The sequence below is a fragment of the Aspergillus nomiae genome, assembly GCF_001204775.2.
Source record: "Aspergillus nomiae NRRL 13137 chromosome Unknown contig00099, whole genome shotgun sequence".
Lineage (NCBI taxonomy): Eukaryota > Fungi > Ascomycota > Eurotiomycetes > Eurotiales > Aspergillaceae > Aspergillus > Aspergillus nomiae.
The window spans coordinates 40,733-54,474 of record NW_015378154.1 but is presented as its reverse complement, the minus strand read 5'-3'; the positions used below and the strand labels follow the sequence as shown (position 1 = coordinate 54,474).

The 13,742-nt window shown below is 50.2% G+C and overlaps 6 protein-coding genes across 6 annotated transcripts; 1 reads left to right on the top strand and 5 right to left on the bottom strand.

Annotated features, from left to right (window-relative positions):
• Positions 1-1,292: 1,292 nt before the first annotated feature.
• On the bottom strand, positions 1,293-3,398 carry ANOM_004749 (rDNA-binding RNA polymerase I transcriptional factor; the record flags this gene model as incomplete). The annotated part of the gene is made up of 1 exon (XM_015550006.1): positions 1,293-3,398. The coding sequence occupies one exon, from the start codon at positions 3,396-3,398 to the stop codon at positions 1,293-1,295; it is 2,106 nt and encodes a 701-aa protein (XP_015407811.1).
• Positions 3,399-4,235: 837 nt separating this feature from the next.
• Positions 4,236-4,835, bottom strand: ANOM_004748 (uncharacterized protein; the record flags this gene model as incomplete). The annotated part of the gene is made up of 1 exon (XM_015550005.1): positions 4,236-4,835. The coding sequence occupies one exon, from the start codon at positions 4,833-4,835 to the stop codon at positions 4,236-4,238; it is 600 nt and encodes a 199-aa protein (XP_015407807.1).
• Positions 4,836-7,772: 2,937 nt separating this feature from the next.
• Positions 7,773-9,448, bottom strand: ANOM_004747 (rRNA-processing protein PWP1; the record flags this gene model as incomplete). Its single annotated transcript, XM_015550004.1, has 2 exons — positions 7,773-9,123; positions 9,189-9,448. The coding sequence occupies 2 exons, from the start codon at positions 9,446-9,448 to the stop codon at positions 7,773-7,775; spliced, it is 1,611 nt and encodes a 536-aa protein (XP_015407803.1).
• Positions 9,449-9,818: 370 nt separating this feature from the next.
• Positions 9,819-10,296, top strand: ANOM_004746 (COX assembly mitochondrial protein). The gene is made up of 2 exons (XM_015550003.1): positions 9,819-9,924; positions 9,989-10,296. The coding sequence occupies exons 1-2, from the start codon at positions 9,891-9,893 to the stop codon at positions 10,255-10,257; spliced, it is 303 nt and encodes a 100-aa protein (XP_015407802.1). The 5' UTR covers positions 9,819-9,890; the 3' UTR covers positions 10,258-10,296.
• Positions 10,297-10,562: 266 nt separating this feature from the next.
• Positions 10,563-11,654, bottom strand: ANOM_004745 (rRNA-binding ribosome biosynthesis protein UTP23; the record flags this gene model as incomplete). Its single annotated transcript, XM_015550002.1, has 3 exons — positions 10,563-11,326; positions 11,422-11,511; positions 11,567-11,654. 3 exons carry the CDS (start codon positions 11,652-11,654, stop codon positions 10,563-10,565), a joined length of 942 nt encoding a protein of 313 aa, XP_015407809.1.
• Positions 11,655-12,320: 666 nt separating this feature from the next.
• ANOM_004744 (protein phosphatase 2C) lies at positions 12,321-13,633 on the bottom strand (the record flags this gene model as incomplete). Its single annotated transcript, XM_015550001.1, has 3 exons — positions 12,321-12,376; positions 12,426-13,090; positions 13,161-13,633. The coding sequence occupies 3 exons, from the start codon at positions 13,631-13,633 to the stop codon at positions 12,321-12,323; spliced, it is 1,194 nt and encodes a 397-aa protein (XP_015407801.1).
• Positions 13,634-13,742: the final 109 nt, after the last annotated feature.

The window sequence follows — 13,742 nt, the reverse complement described above, 5'->3', positions numbered from 1 at the left end:
AGTTTTAGAAAGAGGTGTGGGCTAGACTACCGAGATAGTTTGTTGCCAAGCAAGCAAGCAATCGACGATCAGTGAATCGGGAGCATCAGTGCCCTTCCGGATTTGCCTCATGCGGAAAAACCAACTCAACATCAGCCTTTTCATACTTCGCTCGAAATTGCCCATCTGGTGCCCCAATTGCGGCCATGACTTGCTCTAACAGGCTAGGAGAATCGCATTCTATCATTACTATGTGGACTATTCCCGTAGTACTACACGCCATTTTAGACTACCAGATATCAGCACAGATTTATATAAACCGAGGTTATACCCCATCAATATGGTGCAATACATAGAGTATGGTCGGCTAGGGACAAAAGCTATCTCTAACGTGATGCTGCTGAAGTCTGAGGACAGCCTTCAGCGTTCAGTGGCGCACTTCTTCCTTGAACTGGAAGCCGCCAATTCTCTTGTCAACTAAAAATATATTCCGCTGGGGGTATTGTCAGAACATCTGGCTGGCTGGCATACCCTCCAATTGTATATTATCTCCTTCCATGATTCACCGACAAGATAGGTACTGACCACGTAGTTCCAGGCTCTACTTCAACAGTTTATGTGTCTGAAAGCTTATGGTACCCTCATCTGGATAAGTCGGATTCCAGCTGTATTGTGATAAGGCCCCAACGCCCATACAAAGCAGATCCAATCCGCTTCATCTTCGTCTTGGACAGCCACATAATCCTTAGATAACCTCCTCTCAATGCAACCTGTACTACGGGGCAATAGTAAAAGACTGCCTTTCTAGCCCACGAAAATACCCTCGATGCTCTCTTCCATCCAAACAGTCTACACATCCATAGCCTTCGTGATCCCTTAACCTAGATTGCGGGATGTATTAGTGTGAACATTTGCATCAATCTTAGAGTCCTTCCATATTTGTATATATACAGTATTCATTGGGAGAATGTACTACGCAGCTACAGAAGCACAGGTAGTATATTTCCCAAGAGTGAATTTCATCCTATACCATGCATTATCATACATTCACCAATCACATCATCATGCGTACCAAGTAGGTGGACCAAATCAAACAAGGCATGGTAGGTATCTCTCGCAAGATCAGGGAGAAAATGAGAAAAAAAATATCAACAGTTGAAATAACACAATGACGCTCCAGACGCCACGCTAACAGCAGCATAAAAAAACTTTTCTTTTTTGGAAAGAGTCGTTAAGCAACGCTCAAGAAAGGGGTATTGAGAACTGAAAAGGGGAGGGAAGAATGTAATTGTTTTCCTTCAAGGAGAACGGATTTACTCTTCATCAGTGCCCGTTTCGTCACTGAGATCATCGTCCGACTCGAAATCGTCAGCCTCACTATCGGATTCATCCTGGTCATCACCAGGGATACCGCGCCAGTGGATGTAGTCAGCTTCCACCCAGTGCCGGCTGCGGGGGAGCTGGTACGGGTCAAATGGGAAGTATGCATCGAGTTGATAACCGAGATCATCACCAGCACGAGTCTCTCGTTCGACTATGCTGAATCGCGGGTCTGCCAGGGCGGACAGATTCCGGAAAGATGTCATGCGGATTCGCTTATTCGTTTCAAGAATGCTGAACACGTACATCAAATTCAGGTGCTGGGACATCCGTGCGAACTCTGATACGATGGCGGGCGAGCACACCTTCAGCGGGTTCAGCTTGGAATAGATGGTCTGGTGGAGGGCTTCCTTCACCATTGGCGGGAAGGTGATGTCTTCTAGCTCAAGCTCATCTACTTGCTCGATGCTATCGCCCTCTGTTGCGGCAGTGGTCAGGTCCCGCCAGCGGAAGCAGAAAATGTAGAGTAAGGCCTGCGCGGTGGAGTAGAAGGGGCCATAGCGACGGAGATCAGGACCCCGGCAGGAAGGCTCGTAGAGGTCACGCAGATCCCGCAAGTGTCCGCCTAGCAGACCGAAGACATCTCGCACAATCTCACCAGAGATGTGTGCACCTCGGGCAACGAAACTGGCGAGGTATGCGGCGGCAGATTGACGTGTGATGGCTGGCTGCAGCTTATTGAAAACAATCTCGATGCATGCCGTGGTAAAGCGGTCAACAAGATCTGGGGACGACTGAGAGAAGTGGAAAAGGAGGAATTGGGAATGGCGTGAGCGGTAAGTCGGAAGGATAATGCTTTGAAAGTGGCTAAGTAGGAGATCGAGCGTATTCTCCTTGTCGTCCAAGGTGCCGGAGGCGAAGGTCGGCGTATAGTATTCAAACAGAGAATCAATCATGCCATCCAGCTTGAGAACGTTATCTTTTATCGTCTTAATCCGCCGAGACTCGGTATCTATCGAGTCATCGCTCACGACCGATGCATTGTCATCGTCATCGTCCTCACCAAAGACAATGGCCCCAGGAGAGACAGCATGCAGAACCTCCTCTTCCTCTTCATCATCAAGATCGTCCATGTCCACCTGAATCTGAACGTCGATCTTAACGATTTTTTCAGTGAGGAGAGCAAGGATGTCCGCCTGGAGTTCTGGGGTATAGCCAATTACTCTGATGAGGTTTTGCGTGTACGCAATGTTGGCCTTTGGAGAATCGGTATCAAAAGGAAACTGCATGGACAAGACGGGCGACAATGACCCGCTACCGGACGGGATCAAATGCACTATATGACGAAGAGCCATGTGGACCCGGGTGTAGATCTCCGGCACGAGGACGGGAGCATAGCCCGGCAGCTTGCCCGTGCCCTTGGGAAGCTCGCCTAGGTATGTGACGAGCATTTTGAGCACCGGTCCCAGATAGCTTCCCTGGGCGGCCGCAAGATTACCTAGGAAGCGAATATACAACTTAACGTAGGACTCGTCGCGCCCGAGCCATACACTGTTTAAAACAGCGTTGACCAGCCCGTTGCAGCTGCGATCCAAGGAAGCCACGTTTGACAGAAGGCCCAGAAGATGATATCTTAAAGTCGTGTGTGTAGGTACATCGTAGGAAAACATGCCATCCTCTTCCCCACGCCGGGGATCCACCGAGAAGATTTCTTTGATGCGGTCGTAGGCTTCACTGTCGGTGCCTGAGATATGCCGTTGAATAGCACGGCGCACCTCCTCGTGAACCACGGCCGCACTCTTCTCCGGGGCCCCGGTGTTCCCTTGCACCCTTTCATCGAACGAAACCATTTCAACCTCCTTGAACTGCACCCGAGCCCGCTTCCTCGGGCTGGGGAGCCCCTCGCCGTCGGAAGAACCAGAAGACGAGGGGGACAGGGAAAGATTCATATCCTCCATTTTATGTTTGATACCGGCCGTGGGGGTTTCCTTAGCAGTTTTCAAGATGGGAACAGGAGAAGACGTGGCTAGCATCTTGGAGCGGCTAGGTTGTCTAATTCCCGTTGCTGGGTTGCGCGAGGGCGTGGCGAGGGCGACCATGATAGGTCAGCAGGAATGTTCAGATATGCAGCTGGAAGGAAGGGAGACTTTGCTCAATGCTCGTCATTTATTGGACCCCAGAACTCTCGCTATAACACAAGCCGAGTATTGGAGAACAAGAGCACACGACACCGCCAGCGTGGTCAAACCTCGAATGTTTCGCTGATGCTACAGATGATAGGCGCACTGGGAGTTAATGGTGACCGAAGACAGCCCCATCTGTCATCTAACACACACAATATTGTAGCAAGCCGTGCATTAGACGTAAGCAGATGAGAAGGAGCTGGTCTTACGAGGGACACCGACAGAGGCGGAGAAGCATCCTGCTTGAAATTTTTCTTGTGGGGCATCAGTGGAGCTTATCCCCGTGACCAGCGCGTGACCGGCGCGTAACCGTGCACCACTCAGCGCCTGATTGGGCAATATGGAAGGCTTCCTAGTACCTACTAAGGAGTAGTAATGGCGTACTTTGTACTCAGGGTAGACTTGTAGATACGTGGTTTAGGTTTAAAACTGCAGGCATAGTCTCTAATCCTACTCGATTGAAAGCACAGAGATGAGACTCATCGTCCGTTCCTTCGATTTCGTGTACCATAACATAACCCATCACGAAAATACAATATGTAAATTGAAACATGGTCCACAAGATAATAGAAAAAAATCACACAAGGAACAGATCCTCTCCCAATGGTATAAAGCCGGTGAAAAAGCACACATAAACAGACGAATTCGTTAAAGAGCGAATATTAGTAGGTCATAACAGATGATGAGACAAAAATCCAGTTCTTTCCACTTCCGGTCGACGCCATCGAGCCGTTTCCGCATGACAATGAAGCTTCATAGCCACTGTCCGGAAGCAATTGGGCCCATTCGATCGTCAAAGATGCTTCCGTAAAGATCTTCAATTTCTACCAGGTATTCGTCCACGGTGAACTTCATCAGGCCTTTGTTCTGCAAAATAAGCTCCTCTTCATCGAGCACACGAGTGCCACCAAACTCTTCCACGACCTCATTCACTTGCTCCAGCTCCTTTCCAAAGGGGTGTGGTTCGGGGCTGGAGTATTCCTGGGCTGGGCGAACTGCAGGACTGCTGCGCACGGAATTTAATGGAGGAGGCGAGAGCCGTGAGATGGAGCGCTGACGAGCCAACTCTTGGTGGGAGCGCTTCGTATGGGAAAGCGCCCGCTTGGGAACCAAGGGCGCATCCGTAGATGATGCAGTCGATGTAGAGGATCGAGGATGGCTGGTAACAGTGGCTGAGCGCTTGGGGAAATATGACGATAGAGGGTTGGGCTCGACGGGAGAGTCGCTGGGTGTTGTGACGGGCGACCCGAAACTCTGATGCGCAAAAGATAATTCTGAGTCATCTGGAGATTGAAGAGATGACGTAGATGACGATCCCGCTGAATGAAGATCGGGCGCATTGTAAGCGAGCATATTCGTGGTGGACAGCAACTCCACTGGCGCTGAGATCTTGCCCCGATTGATGGTTCCAGCAGAGAATTTGACTTGGCCCTCCCGGTAGCATCGGTGCCGATACCTCGGGGCGCTTGTGGCGCTTGGTAAATGCTCGGGTCAGCGAGGACATGGTGGTTCCGAGAGTTTAAGCGATGCGATATAGTAGTCAATAACTTTCAACCAAGGAAGCGGGTTGAGGACCGTGATATAGGTTAATTGTATTGCAGCAGCTGTTTTTGATCAACTGTCACGTCAACTGTCACTCTTCCTTATCAAATAGTCCTCCTATTTTTAGTGCCTGCCAAACGTTCGTTTGCGGTACCGATAAAGAATGCGTGGTGGATGATTGCGGGGTTGGCCCCAGAAGGAATGGAAGGTCAGTGACTGGAATGTCCGCTATCAGATATGGACGGTGCGCTTTGATATAAGGTTCTTTTTTTAGTTGTTTTTCAGTCTCCGTTGCTCATCGAAGATCAAAGTTTCTGGATATTTCATTCAATGAAAGTTGAGGCGGAGATTCCTTTTTCTTGCACAGCAGAAAATCGGATGGTGGGAAGTCCGTCTCAAGTGGGTGGATTGCTCGACTCAAGGGGTGGAATAATTGCAGCAGCACTCTGTACTGGGTAAATCGGGGCGGACAACCAGGACGCGCCACGGGGTTTTAATAAGGAAGGGTAAAAAGTACCAAATCAAGGATGGAAGGAGGGAATCCAGGACAAGAGAATGGAATGAAAGAATAAGAAGTGAAATAATTGATCCAAGGCAAAAAATCCCCCAGGGAGGAATGGACCACGAAATGAAGAAAAGGAAGAAAAGAAAAGAGGCCAGTGAAGTATGTAATTAAACGAGAGGGGAAGAAGAAAAGGGAAGGTAGAAAAAGGCAGGGGCAGCGGCGAATGCCTTATGGGTGTGTTCCAGGCTTTTCGATCCACCAGGCTGATGGACACCCATTTAGAGTTTTACCTGCTTGTCCCTCTCAAGGTTATCCAGTCACCATCTGTTCGTCGGATGCTTCCCGCTTTTCCCACGGTTCGGTCAGTGACCTTTCTATGGTTCAAGCAGCCTGTTCCTTGGTGAACAATAGAAAAACTTTCGCCTTCTGTTAGGGACCCTGATTCTGGTGGTTTCTAATGCGTGAATTTCGGTCTTTTTCAGGTTCGAGAACCTATGTGTGATCCATGGGAAACCGCAAAGTGCCGATGTTGACCCAGAGTACGCCGTACGGAGTAAATATGGTATGTTTTCTCTTCCCCCCAGTACGGAAGTATCCCCCATAAGGAAGGGGCCCAAAAAATCAATCAATCTGTGTATCTATTAATGGAGAAGTGATTATCTCTGCTGACCTCAGGCAGACTTCTTTGCATGGTCCGGTCTTCCGACGGCCAAGACCACTTGATGTGACTATCCCACGCGGTTCCTTGCAACCTGCCATTCGGTAGATATGGTCGATGCGAAGCGCCGGGGCTGTCTCTCAGCTGCGTGGCACCTGTACGACGCAGAGTGATGGCCATTAAATTAAACCATAACCTAACCATTACTACTCAATACCCAGGTAACCTCTACGTTACCTCCTCCTGAATACCATCCCTCTCCAAGGAGAATAATTGTATCCTCCTTCGACCCGTGCCCTAGATACCAATATGAGACGGAAAGACCCCTGGTATCTCCGCCCTGAGACGAAAATCTTATGTCCCTGATTAATTTTTATTTTATTTCACCTCTCCAACGACGAAAAAAAGAGCAATCATAACGACCTAAGCACTATCGCACTGCAATGGCCAAGCGACGGTGCCGGAGTTGGTGTCAGGAACGGCAACGGAATGACCTCTCAGGAGCGCCATGTACCATCAGCAGTGGGGATGAAACAACTCTGCGGCCGCCGTGTCTCAGCGTATCGCCAGCCAACCAAAGTACTATTAGTGCTTGCATGACTGTGGAGTGTGTGATCTACGAAGTATGATAGGTAAACTTTCCCCCTGTGGTATATGATTGATCAGTCCAACATACTTCCCACTGTATGCTTTTAAGGTAGTATCAGTTTTCATTCATTCCTTTGTTTTCAGAGGGCCTATTTGTCGCACAAAAGCGTGTTGAGACTCCTGAGCCGATCTGAAATCTGATCCCGACAATGGGCTTTCGGTGTCAATGCGCGCGGGTCAACCCCACCCCGTGGGTAAACTTAATACACACAGTAAATTGTGGACTTCGTTTACAACTCTTTTTATTGTCACAAGGGCCAACAGAGAGCGGATATATCACCCGCCATGGAGGTCCTTCTGATTAACGAGTTACCATGTCAGGTTAGCCCCCACTGCTACTTTTCTCGTCTCTGTCTTTTTCTTTTTTATCTCTTTATATTTTTTCAGCCTTGCTTTTTCTTCCCATGTGGAATTTGCAGATAATCCTGGTCGTACATAATGAAAGAAAATAACAAAAGCAATAACTGATATTGTAATTCTACCTGTCACTTGCATATTGTGAATTGGTTAATTTTTTTTTCTTTGTTTCCACGCCTCCCGCATCACACTGTCCCATCTTCCCATCGCTAAAGCGATACTGTGACCTCCATCGCCAAATCCCGGGTCACTTGAGTAATTCCTGTCGGCTTTACTCTGGAAAATTGAATCTCCAAATTAAAAGGTGGTCCTGATTGGCTGGACGGGCCGTTTCACACTAGGACCGTTTTCGACCAGGATCTGGACGATCGTTGCCATGTACAGACATGCCCTCCGTTCTCATTTTCGATCACCATTCAGTTGCAATTTAAATCAAACCGGGTATCAACGTTTTCATTGCATGTCAGACGGAAGGCAAACAGGACTATACACACAGAACGGACAAAAAAGCTTTCTACACTGACGCAATGCGCATACAATGGCATCCTTGCTTAGGATATCTTTCCCCGTTTCTAGAACCTCAGTCTTCATCCATCGACTCCCAGCCATCCGCACCGCCGGCGGCCGCACCAACCTCCTGCGCGGCGTCCTCTTCATCTGACTCATTCTGATCCGCCTGCACACCCACTGTGCGCTCCTGCACCTCACCTTCCAGACTGGGCAGCCGCGACACGAAAGCCCGGCGGACTGCGGCGTTGGTGGAAGTATCCCAGATCTGTACGACGCCCTTGCTGCCGGCCACGGCCAGTCGGAAGCTGACCTCTGGATCGGGGGCGAATGTAGTCGAGAAAACTTTGCCCACCTCCAGCTTGCGTGAGACGACCATGCTAGGCTTGTCGTTCTCGACGTTCCACAGTTTAACCTGCTTGTCTGTGCTACCGGTGACGAGGAAACCCGGAATGGCGGAGTTAATGTCGAAAGCTGACACCGAGTCGTCGTGCGCCTGCAGGGACCACACGGGTTTCGAATCCTTAGGGTTGGCGGGGACGTTTCGCACATCGTAGCGATAGACCATACCGCCGTCTGTCGTCACGTAGAAGTAGTTGGGATCGTGCATATCCCAGCGTACGTTCTCGACATCTGTGTCCACACCCCACCGGGCCTTGGAGTCGGGGGCTCTCATGTCCGCGGCCACCACGGTGCGGTCGTAACTGCCACTCAGCAAGACGGTGGACTCCTTCGGGTGCCAGTCCAAGGAGCACACCTTGTCGGTGTGGTGGGTGTAGGACTTGGCGCATTTTGTGGTATTGAGATCCCAAAGTTTAACCGTTCGATCGGCCGAGGCGGAGGCAAGGAGATTGCGATGTTGCCGGTTCGCAGCCAGCGCGAGCACCGCGTCAACGTGGAACTCGTCGTTCGCCTTGGTCTTCTTCTTCTTTGGCTTCTTGGCTTCACCTTCACCACCCTGGCCCAGGATGGCGTTGGGGTACATGCAGTCGACAATGTCCAGATCCCAAATCTCGATATCGGGCTCCATCGTCCCAACAGCCACGAAGTTTCCTGTAGTGCGGCCCTCGGCGGTCTTGCCAACAGGCATGTCCAACCATTCAGTGCAGAGAGGAATGGCCGGCAGCATGATGTCATGGTGCACGTACAGATTGGCGTCCTGGTCCTCGTAGACGTAGACCTCAAGGTGTGCGACTTCATCCTCTACCTTACCCGCAAGCACCAAGTTATCGGTGGGAAGAATCTGCAGTTCCTCTCTCTCTTCATCATCCTCCTCCGGTGGCATCACCAGGTACGGATCCGCCTCGTTAGGCTGGTGGTAAGCAAGGGACTTGACATTGCCGAACATGGTAGTCTTCTCGCCATCCTCGTCGACCTCATCACTGTCGTAATGGTCGAGATCATATTCCTTCAAGTCATCGTCACTACAGCCAGGTCAGCTTCAAGCATCCAACCAACCCGCGCACGGCCAGAAAACACATAAACATACTCAGCATTGGCTGCCTCCGTCTTCTTTCCCGAATCCTCCTCCATAACATCCTTCTTGTCATCCTCCTCCATAGCCTCATCCTCCTCCTCATCCCCATCCCCATCCTGAGCAGCCTTCAGATCACTCTGAGCATCCTCAAGCTGCATCTTCGCGAGAGTCGATATCCGATTCATCTCCTCTTCATCAATCTCATACTTAGTCGGCATCTGGGCCGCGACACCCCGTCGCACCCAGGAAGTAGTTGTAATCATAGAAGACATCGTGAAAGGCAATTAAAAAGAAAAACCAGAATCGGAAATCGTCAAACTTTTAAGGTCGTAAAGATGCGAGCAAATCTATTCAATAGAGAAAATATTCAAAAAAAAACTTTTATCTTTGAAATTCCGTAAAAGAATCATTAAATTGACCTGATCAAACCAGTGTCAATATGATCCACAAGAAGAAGAGTCTTGTGGATTGCGATAGTTAGATAGAGCGTCAACGCTGGTTGCTCTTTTTTCTTTTTTTTTCTTGATGGCCCCTCAGTTTCCGCCCGGCAGAACTTCGCTCATGGCTTCACCGCCCGGGATATGGATTCGGAGATTTCTCGTATGCGCCGCTTTGATGATCTATAATTCTACGTTGGGTTTATCTTGCAACTTTTGGGGGAAATCAGAACCTCTCTTATTTTAGAAATCTACGGAAAGGAAAACTAGATCCAAGATGCATTCCCACCTCCACACACCCTACAATGCCAGTCCGTCACTCCCCCATTCCTTCCCTTACGACCAACCCCCAAACTAACTTGAATTGAATGACAGATTGCGAAGCAATCATGACGGCGTTGGACGAATGCCACGCCAAGGGCTTCCTGCACAAGGCCCTCGGAAACTGCAACGATATAAAGCGCGACGTGAACAAGTGTCTGGCCGCGGAGCGGTACGAGCGGGCCAAGCGGAACCGCGATGCGGCGAGGGAGAACCGGAAGCGAATCGAGAAGATCTGGGCGGATGAGAAGGCTTTTGAGCAGGGATTCTCGTCTACGCCTCGGGTGTTGGGGCTGAGAAGAAGGATTAGGTTTGGTTGGTGATGGTGGAGGGCTGTATTGTATGTTGATTGATTGCATTGCTGTGTTGGATGGCGGATGGCGTTTTGGGATCTTCTCTTCTCTTCTTTGTTCTTTTCTTTCCCTCTCTTTTGGGTCTATGAGTGAGTTGTATGATTAGATGGGGGTGTGGACTATGATGGGAATGAATGGGTGGATTTACATCGATTGTGTTCATTGGAATATACACTGGGTTAAACTGATGTAATTGTCTTTTGCCCAACCGGAACGCCATACCATGAATAACGATATCTTTTTCATCAACAAGCAAGCACGCAGGTGGAAACTGCTCACTCCTCCATCGTGACAGCAGGAGCCGCATCGCCTCCATCCTCGCCTTCATTTTTAGCGCCGCGATTATGATGACGTCTCCTCCGCTTCGGCTTGGGCGCAGAATCACCATCTTCCGTCCTCTCCGTAGACTCCTTACCCTCTCCATCCTCCGTGGCCTGCCTCTTCTTCGCAGGCCTATCCGACTCAGACTCCCTCTTCTTCGGCTTCTTAACACTCAAAGGATTCGGGCCCTTCACCTTCTTAAATCCCTTCTTCTTCTTCTCCCCATCTCCACTCTTCTTCGGAGCCGCATCATCGTTCAACCCAGCCCTAAACTTCCCACTCTCATACCCATCCCGCAACTCCTCGCTCAACGAACTCATCGGCTCCAAAACCATAACAGACCGCTTCACATAAACAATTGGCACACCGGGGATAGCTCGCGCAGCGCTCCTAAACATCCGCGACTTTCTGAGCGCAACCTCGGCCTCATCGACACCGCGCTTCCGCTTCTTGTCGTTCTGCGACGAAGCCTTGGGCGTCGCCGGGTCCGCCGTAGCGAGGATATAATGCTCCTTGTTCCGCTTGACGTCTGCGGACGGCGAAAGAAGAGAAAGCAGGCACTCTGTTTCGTCGATAGGGGAGGCGTCTTCGTTGTGGGAGCAGTGGCGCAATGGGAGGACGGTGGGCGGGGGGAGTTGTGCGGGACGGACGGGGTTGTTGGTGCGAGGGTTGATGGGTTGGTTGGCCATGATGGCTGCTAGTGAGCATTTTGTGAGGACTATATATCATGTCTTGTTAGTGATTATCTTAAGGACATGACCGGTGTGTTATTGGTCTTTGTGGCTTGGTAGGTGGGGTGTGGTTGAGACGTACGAGGCTTGACTTTGCCCTGCAGTGTGCGCTCGAGGTAAGGGAGTAGCTCCATCTTGAAGGAGTGTACGGCATTGAGGAAGTTGGAGTCCACTGTATTCATTTGTTAGGCGACTTTCATTCTGGGATGCGCTTGGTTGCGGCTTACCTAGGACTTGGTATGGTTCGCGGAAACCGAATGCGAGCTCATATTGATGCATGAGCTTGCGGTACTTCTTTGAGCGTTTGGCCCTCATTTTCACGGGTAGGTGGCGATGAGGGAATTAAGAGTGAGAGTGTTGGGTGGGAGCTGTGTTGGTGATTGCGTCGATTGATTTTCTTAGATCGAAACTTTTTTTTCTGATTTTGCCGGGCGGAATGTCGCTACTTTGGATGTGGTCCGTGCGTTATCTAGATTTGGGGGAGTTTTTACGATACTATGACAAAATTGATAGATTGGAAATCTAGACTGAATATGAGTACTCGAGAAATAAGGAGATATAAAGAAGAAGAAGAAGAACAACGGCAGTATTATCTAATTACATGAATCGTAGTTTCAAAATAAATTAACCATAAGCAAATCATTCCCCGCCGGCTATTGACTTGCCATGGTTGATGTGCATATATGTCCATAACCTCGTGGCTTCGGCATTCATGTGCATGCCTTCTATAGTAACGCTTTTAATGTCGAGTGCGCAGTGCTTGGATGCTTGGGCGCCTGGTGCGACATGATACGGTTCAGCGTCAACTCGCAGGTGGGAAGGTCAGGAGTAGCTCCCGGTTCTAATAACGTATCGTAGTCCAACCCTCTAGGAACCGATATATGGCGTCGGACGCGTCAGGATAAAACCTGCAGGTGATATGTTTCTAGATGTCGTCTGGTAGTTTGATTGAAGCTTCAAAGCCTATTGCGTGCGTCCGGCTCAAGAAGCCCTCCTCTTGCAGGAACCAACCACCACGCTAATGTCATCCATTTTCCCTATTGCAAGTCAATCAGCTGCTCACTATATTGCAGGGAGTCTACTTACCCCCCTCAATAGCGAGACCTTCTTCAATTGCCTTCTCCATAAATGGGCTCTCGGCGAACGGATCCTGGGCAATAGCCAGAGCGGATTTGAGCAGCTCGCGCGCCACAAAGACCATGCGTTCTTCTGCCAGCACCTCCGGGGGAGCCCACTCAAGGTCTGTATTGTCATACCGTCCCTGGTTCCACTTCTTGATGCTATCAAGCGTGATGGACAATATTTCATGTTCCCAAAGATTGTCTAGAACGCCGTCGGACACGGCAAGTACGACATCCTCCTCCTCCAAATCCACTTGAGACATCACTGCATCCTTCCGCGGTGTGTCCACGCTGTTGGTCCCCAGCTGCATCGGGCAGTCGAACCAATGCCATTGTTCCTTGGTCCGAAACAGGATCTTCTCCTCGCTTGGACGGATAACCATCAACTTGCAATCGCCTACATTGGTCACGTAAAGTAAAGGCTTCTCGTTTCCCGTATCATCGCAGGTCCAATGTAAGATCGCAGTGACGGAGGTCGTTGTTCCGTACCATTCGTTAGGGTCGGTCGTTGCCCTGATGGTTTCTTCGTAAGCACGTTGGAGGTACTCGACCGGATCCAGCGGCGCATCACTATCAACTCCCCGTTCGACTTCTAGAGCCCAGAAATGCAGTAAAAGCCTGGACCAGAGTCTATCCGAGCATCAAAATGAGCATGACTCATCCCCTAAGAGACCCAACAGTAAAGGAAGCAGAAACTCACGCAGCATGACCTCGTGGCTTGGTAGCCCACGCCCCCACGCCATCGTCGACCCCGAGGAAATTATCCGCAACCAAAACGGCATCGTCGCCGTTGTTCAGCCCCCTGACTAGTTCGCCCTTGACGGATAATCTCTTATCCTGACTGTGGTAGTGGGTAGTCAACGGGTCGGAAAAGGACGAGGACGGCGGGGACAGGAACGGTGGGGGGAAGGGGCGCGACGGCCGTTTGGCGCAGAGCGCATACCCCGTCTGGAAGCAGAATGGAGATTTCCTAGATCCGGAACTGGGGAACGGAGGAGGGCGATCCGGCACGGGAGTGGTGATGCCGTAGGACGGCCACGCAGCACGGCTATACCGTCGCACCCCGGTTCTGGGTCTTCTGAAGTTTGCGATCCACTGTGGATTTCGCGGCCACGGAGATGCAAAGGAGGATATTAATACAGTCGCCGAAGTCGATACGTTTTTGGGCACCATGCCCGCTAGAACGGTTTTCTTTTTTGTGGTAGAAGAATAAACAAGTTGCACGGGAGTCTTGACTCCTCACTCCGCGCACGATTTACCTTGAGGTAATTTATTTTTCTTT